The sequence below is a fragment of the Nerophis ophidion genome, unplaced genomic scaffold (genome assembly GCF_033978795.1).
Source record: "Nerophis ophidion isolate RoL-2023_Sa unplaced genomic scaffold, RoL_Noph_v1.0 HiC_scaffold_115, whole genome shotgun sequence".
NCBI lineage: Eukaryota > Metazoa > Chordata > Actinopteri > Syngnathiformes > Syngnathidae > Nerophis > Nerophis ophidion.
In genome coordinates, this window is record NW_026907037.1 from 43,542 (window position 1) to 51,131 (window position 7,590).

The 7,590-nt window shown below is 39.6% G+C and overlaps 1 protein-coding gene across 1 annotated transcript; it reads left to right on the plus strand.

The window, feature by feature from the left end:
- Positions 1 to 557: 557 nt before the first annotated feature.
- LOC133547465 (gastrula zinc finger protein XlCGF17.1-like) lies at positions 558 to 3,030 on the plus strand. The gene has a single exon (XM_061893141.1). It carries the CDS (start codon positions 1,109 to 1,111, stop codon positions 2,192 to 2,194), a length of 1,086 nt encoding a protein of 361 aa, XP_061749125.1. The 5' UTR covers positions 558 to 1,108; the 3' UTR covers positions 2,195 to 3,030.
- Positions 3,031 to 7,590: the final 4,560 nt, after the last annotated feature.

Consider the following 7,590-nt stretch of genomic DNA (forward strand, 5'->3'; position numbering starts at 1 on the left):
ATAAGGTAAACAAGTTATCTTTTGAAGGTGTAGTCAGTAATCTGAAAACTTCATCCCGGTTTAACTGTGGTGACACTATCTAAATGAAAGTAAAACAGATGTCATTTTTCTTGGCCAACATGTTGACTGTGCTCATGCTTCTTTTATAACAGACATGTCTCTAAAGATGAATGTGAAATTGACAGTAATTATTGTCCACCAGCAGGGGGAGCTCATCACTAGTACTACTGCGTGGAGGCTGGCATGTGGTACATTATTTCCTGTGTGTGTATGACTTATTCAGAGAGAGAACAGCAAACTTTTACGTATGGCGTCTACCATTAAGGATTGCAGGAATGACTTTTAGGGTGTTTTTATATGAATAAGGTGGATTGGCCGTTGGCCTGGGAAGGCATTCCCCTGAAGGTATTTTTATGTGTCAGCTGGAAGTACCCTGACTGCTGTGAGGGGAAACTGATGAGATTGTGAGATCATATGTTGGTGCAGGACAATGTCTCATGTGACTGAGCAAAGCTGGACTTTTCTGAAGAATGTTTGTTTTTCCTGTCCCGCAGACCTCAATGAAGAACATCTTCCTCATGAGCAGGAGGAGGAACCACAGTCCCCCCATATACACGAGGAAGAAGAGGTACCACATTCCCAACACATCAAAGAGGGAGGAGAGGAGCCACATCCCCCCCACATTAAAGAGGAAGACGAGACGCCACAGACCCATAATGTTAAACTGACCCTTCACATTAAAGGGCAAGCGGAGGACCCACTGATCTTACACATCAAAAATGAAGAGGAGGACCTACTGACCCCTTACTTTAAGGAGCAAGAGAACCCACTGACCCCCTACTATAAAAAGGAAGAGGAGGACCCACTAACCCCCTACATTAAAGAGGAAGAGGAGGAGCAAGAGCCGCCGCACATTAAAGAGGAAGAGGAGGACCAAGAGCCGCCACACATTAAAGAGGAAGAGGAGGAAGAGGGCATCAGTCAGCCTAAATGGTTGGAGGAGTTCCCAGTGACTGGTGTCCCTGTGAAGAGTGAAGATGATGAGGTGAAAGGTGAAAGTGAGGAGAGGGGAGGGGGGGAGCCTCCAAGCAGCAGCTCAACACAACACATGACAACAGAAGCTGATGGAGACCACTGTGGAGGATCACAAGCAGACAAGCTCTTAGCTCCACTATCAGATAGTGAGGACACAACGTCACACTCTCCTGACACTGATGATGAAGACTCTAAAGATGATAAGACATGTCACACTGACAACACTCACTTCACATCTTCTCTCTGTCACAAAACCCTTAAATACCGTCGTAGTCTGAAAAGACACATGAGAACACACACTGGAGAAAAACCTTTTTCATGTTCAATCTGCGGTAAAGATTTTACTCAGAGGCCAGATTTTAAAGTACACATGAGAACACACACTGGTGAAAAACATTTTTCCTGTTCAACCTGTGGTAAAGGTTTTGCACACAGTAGCAAATTGAAAAGACACATGAGAATACACACTGGTGAAAAACCTTTTTCCTGTTCAATCTGTAGTAAAGGTTTTACACGAAGTCCGAGTTTGAAAGAACACATGAGAAGACACACTGGTGAAAAACCTTTTTCCTGTTCAAACTGTGGTAGAGGTTTTACACGAAGTCAGAGTTTGAAAGAACACATGAGAACACACACTGATGAAAAACCTTTTTCCTGTTCTACCTGTGGTAAAGGTTTTGTTGAAAGTCAGAGTTTGAAAGTACACATGAGAACACACAATGGTGAAAAACCTTTTTCTTGTTCAATCTGTGGTAAAGGTTTTGCACAAAATCAGAGTTTGAAAAGACACATGAGAACACACACTGGAGAAAAACCTTTTTCTTGTTCACTCTGTGGTAAAGGTTTTACACAAAGTCAACATTTGAAAGTACACATGAGAAGACACGCTAGTGAAAAACCTTTTTCTTGTTCAATCTGTGGTAAAGGTTTTACACAAAGTCAACATTTGAAAAGACACACTAGAACACACACTGGAGAAAAATCACATTCCTGTTCAATCTGCAACAGAAGCTTTTGTGACCGATCAACCCTTGTAAGACACATGAGAAGACACCCAGGAGAGAAAGTGTTGAGTTGCAGTGTGTGTGGTGAAAGATTGTCTTCTAAGTACCAGTGTAAGAAACACAAGTGTGCTGGTGAGAACAGCAGCAGCAAATGAAACTGCAGGATTTGAAATAAACTGTCCAGACTTTCATTTTGACTTTCTAACAACATCAGCACATATAACATGTGTGACATTGTTGTTTGTCTAACAATCTGTTTAATATGCGCCTACATTTATAGATTAGATATTTTATATTAATGCTTTTTTCAGTCAAGTACATGTATTAATATGCAACATTGTGTACTTTTGTTAAAAAATGGACAGAACAATTTGAGTAAAAAAGTGAGAGTAAACAGTAAAATACATATTTTACATGCAATAAACATGTGTGTATGTATACACATACACACACACACTCTCTCTCTCTCTCTCTCTATATATATATATATATATATATATATATATATATATATATATATATATATATATATATATATATATATACTGTATATTCATCATACAATTTTAGACCTATTTATATGAAATATTGAAGTATTACATATTTGTATTTGTAATTGTTAATAACCCCATAGATTGTCACCTTTATATGATATACATATGTACTGGTTCACATCTGAAACATCTTCTGGACCACTTCAGGAAGCATATTATTATTTACTTTATACATCATTTGAACAGTTGTCTTTTATACAATTTTAAAATATGTGTCTCTTTGAATCATTTGTTGGGTCTCTGTAATCTATTTTATTCATTACCGTTATTACTCTGTATTATGATGATTGTGTTGTGATTGTTTTATATGTATGTCCCCAGACCTTTATGCAATATAAAAGTGAGAGAAAATGGCTGAGTTTTTGTGGAAGGATGGCTTTGTTTTTACAAACTTACATTTGTGGATAAATCAAATAAATCCAGTATTGTGTTTTAAACATTTTTTTCAATGTTTTTTTTTTCTTTTTTAACATCCCCAAAACAACATCAATATCAGTCAAAGTTTGGAGTGTCAGACAAAAGCCAATATTGTACATCATCCCACAGAGATTTACTTTGCATACATTCTTAAAATAAACTGTTTATTGTGTTTCCCAGTCACAGAACCAACAAATGTTGTATCTAATTGCAAAACAACATCCAAAATATTTTAAGTGGTCAATTCCGTCTTGGAAAGAATGGAAACTTTAAGTTGTGAGTATTTTTTTGTTCCAGATAAAAAAAATAAGAAGAAGAAGAAATAGTAAAGAATTAAAAAAGATGCAGTAACTAGAATATTTTGAATGAAAGCCTTTTTAAATGTTGTAATATTTTGTTTATTTGCAGGTCGTACTTAATGAAATCTTCAAATATTAACATATTTTTATCAGTCACTAAGTGCATCAGTGACCAAATGCCTTTTTCAACCCATTGCTGTTCAAAGATGGATTTGTTTCTCATTTTAATATAAGAACAATTCCATAGTGGAGTATTGTGTGTGATGAAGTTGTGTTTGTAAATTAGTTTCCAGTACAACAACACTTGCTGGTAGGGATGGGTACTGTTCACTTCTAATTCCATGTTTTAATATATTGTGTGTTTGTATTTTGCCAACATGGTAGAATCACATGATAGGCAGGTTGTATCATGTTTTTCTGTCACCTGTCATGGCACACACACTGTCTGCTGTGGGAACACCAAGAGGCTCCATTGTGAGCCAAGCAGGACACGCCCCCATGCTCGTTGCGCAGACCCCGCCGACACAGCAGGTGGCAATCTACCAACGACACACCTGGGACTAATGAGAGGCGACAGAATAAAGAGCTTCGTCGCTGACTGCTTCTCGTGGGAACGTAGCCCTGGTTACAGTAAGTTCTCACGTCTCTGGCTCCCCTCTTGTGCTTTCTCTCTTGTCTGTTGTTGCCTTCCTTGTGCCTGGCCCTGATTTTGTCCTTTTGTCTTCTCCTGTTCCCACAGCCTTCGTGCCTCAGTCGTCGCCTTGCACTTCTACCCGGATTCTGATTGCCTCCCTTGATTCTCGACCCCACACCCCACGGATTTGGACCTCGGACGCTTCTCTCCTGCCCCAAGGACCTTGCTTGGATCACGAACCCTTTGGGATCTTCCTCTCTGGACTTGGACGCTGCCACAACCAACACACACCTTCAACAAACCCACGGTAATTCACATTGTGTTAAAGGGGAACATTATCACAATTTCAAAAGGGTTAAAAACAATAAAAATCAGTTCTCAGTGGCTTGTTTTTTTCAAAATTTTACCGGTCCCAGAATATCCCTAAAAAAAGCGTCAAAGTGCCTTTTTTTCGCTCCTTGCCTTGACACTGTTCATTTTCCTGTGACGTCATACAGTGCTGCCAATACAAACAAACCATGACGAATACCACAGCAAGATATAGCGACATTAGCTTGGATTCAGACTCTGATTTCAGCGGCTTACGCGATTCAACAGATTACGCATGTATTGAAACAGATGGTTGGAGTATAAAAGTATTGAGATAAAAACTGAAGCTATTGAGCGAATAGCTATTGACGCTACTCATAACCATAGCATGGCCGAATAGCTGCGTTAGCATTGCCGGTAAAATGTGCGGACCAAACTATCAGGACTTTCCCATCTTGTGACACTCGAGCAACTTAAATCCGTCGATTGGTAAGTGTTTTTTTCGCATTAAATGTGGGTGGAAGGAAACGTAATATTGTTGCAAATGCATCTGCAGATTATCCATACATCTCTGTGCCATGTCTGCTTTAGCACCGCCGGTAAATAGCATGTTAGCATTGATTAGCATAGCATGTTAGCATCGATTAGCTGGCAGTCACGCTGCGACCAAATATGTCTGATTAGCACATAAGTAAACAACATCAACAAAACTCACCTTTGTGATTTCGTTGACTTTATCGTTGCAAATGCATCTGCAGGTTATCCATACATCTCTGTGCCATGTCTCCCTTAGCATCGCCGGTAAAATGTGGAGACACTCTGGCACATTCAATGAGGGTCTGGCGGCAGATTTCTTGCCACTTTTGCATCTTCGGGCCAGTGGTGCAACTTGAATCCCTCCCTGTTAGTGTTGTTACACCCTCCAACAACACACCGACGAGGCATGATGTCTCCAAGGTTCCAAAAAATTGGCGAAAAAACGGAAAATAACAGAGCTGAGACCCAATGTTTGCAATGTGTTGAAAATTAAAATGGCGGCTTTATTACCTCGGCGATGTTAAGTTCTGACGTCATCACCACAGAGCGATAAACAAAGGCGTTTAATCGGCCAAAATTCACCCATTTAGAGTTCGGAAACCGGTTAAAAAAATGAATGGTCTCTTTTTCTGCACCATCAAGGTATATATTGACACTTACATAAGTCTGGTGATAATGTTCCCCTTTAATTTCCACACATAGTCTAACATCCACACACATAGTTGCATACACACTCCACGTATTCATTAAAGACTCAATAAACCCGTTGAGCTATACCTCCTGTTGTTGTGCGGTCTCCTTCCCCCTTGTCGATACATAACATCACCTTGAGGAAATGGCATAAAGAGGAAGATGACAATATAATGTCACTTGGACAATGATGTACAGAACAGAGGAGATTTAGTTCATTTTTATTTTTGCTTTTAGGTGAATATTTTTTTTTTATTATTTCACAAAACTTCTCCATTACCGAGCTCTGGATTTCTGGTAGCTGGTTAAAAAGAGATGGAAGTGGATATATGGAGGGGATGTATGAGGAAGGTATGGACGTGGATAGGAACAGAGGGGAGAGAGGAAAGAAGCGGAGAGGAGGTCATGAAGGAAAGTAGCGCACTAAAAGAGTAGAAAGGAGGAAACAGATTATGTAGATAATTGCAAGATTATATATGAATTGAAGTCAGATGAAGACATGAAGGATATTAGTGTGATGACACTGGTTAAGGGTTGAAAGAAGGACATTGGAGAGGTGGAGATGGCCACGTGTTACGATTCATTTGTTGTTTGCTTTTGTGTATTTTCTTATTATGTTTGGACTCCGCCGATCCCATTGTTTGAGCACTTCCTTGTTTGTTTTTGTCACCATGGCTACTTCATTCGCTCCACCTGCTCTTACTTTCGGACGCACACCTGCTTTTGATTGTTGTGTTAGTATTTAAGTCCGCCTGCTACCTGAGTTCATTCTGGACGTTTTGCTTGCTCAATGCAACAGTTAGGTTGTTTCCTCGCTAAGTTTTAGCTTAGCCTCTGCGCGCTCGGCTCGCGCTGCTTTGGACTTTGAACTCAACCCTTGCTAAGATTAGCATTTTACTTCCCGTGCTTTGGCGCACCTTTATTTTACCCTTTTGTCGTGTGTTATTTTGGATTTCTATATTAGAACCAGTTCCTACCTTCATCCTGCTTGCTCCGGGTCCTTTGGCATCAAGAGGTGGCCCTCCTCCCACATCCACCATGCGACCACACACCGTAACAGAGGGTGTGTGAAGTGTAAATAGTGACAGGTTGTAGAACATGTTTAAATGCAATGTGAATACTAAACACCTGAAAAGCTCTAGAAAGGCCAGTGCAGTCTCTAAACGTTTTGACTCGAGGGCCACAATTGGATAATATATATATATATATATATATATATATATATATATATATATATATATATATATATATATATATATAATATTCCACAGAACTCAGCAAGTACATTTGGAACCTCAAAGACAATAATGTTGAATATTCAACAACATGGCAAACTCTTGCATCCAGCACACCTTACAACAGTGGTAATAAAAGATGCAACCTATGCTTAAAAGAGACACTGTTTATTATACATCACCCAGACCCGTCATCACTCAACAAGCACAGTGAAATCATTTCAGCATGCCGCCACAGACGGAAACACCTCCTAGGTAACACATGAGCCAATCACCACACCCTACGCCTGCCTGTACCCACCCACTCTGTGCTCTATATAAACCATTGTATGTGAATGCTTCCATTAAAATCTCCTGATGATTGAGGGAACCCCTCATGAAACACTTCTGTAGAGATGAAGTAGTCTTGTGATTTTTCCCACACCTACATATTGCGCTCTACCACGGTATCGAGCACTATTCTCTGGATAATCCAATCAATATATATATATATATATATGTATATGTCCCCACCTTCTACCATTCTAGTCACATCCGTTGTGTCCTTAAGCAAGACACTTCACCCTTGCTCCTGATGGATCCTGGTTAGCGCCTTGAATGGCAGCTCCTGCCATCAGTGTGTGAATGTGTGTGTGAATGGAGAAATACTATCAAAGCGCTTTGGGCTCCTTAAAAAGAGGTAGAAAAGTGCTATACAAGTACAAACATTTACCATTTATATATATATATATATATATATATATATATATATATATATATATAAATCCCATACATGTGTATATTCATGTATATATACACATATATTGATATACTATACATAATATTAACGGGACGGTGTGGCGTTTCCAGTGAGGGTTGGACTTTGTCACCCATTCT

Excerpts from the sequence above, each read along its gene's own strand:
- LOC133547465 (XM_061893141.1), top strand. The coding sequence starts at position 1,109 with ATGACAACAGAAGCTGATGGAGACCACTGTGGAGGATCACAAGCAGAC.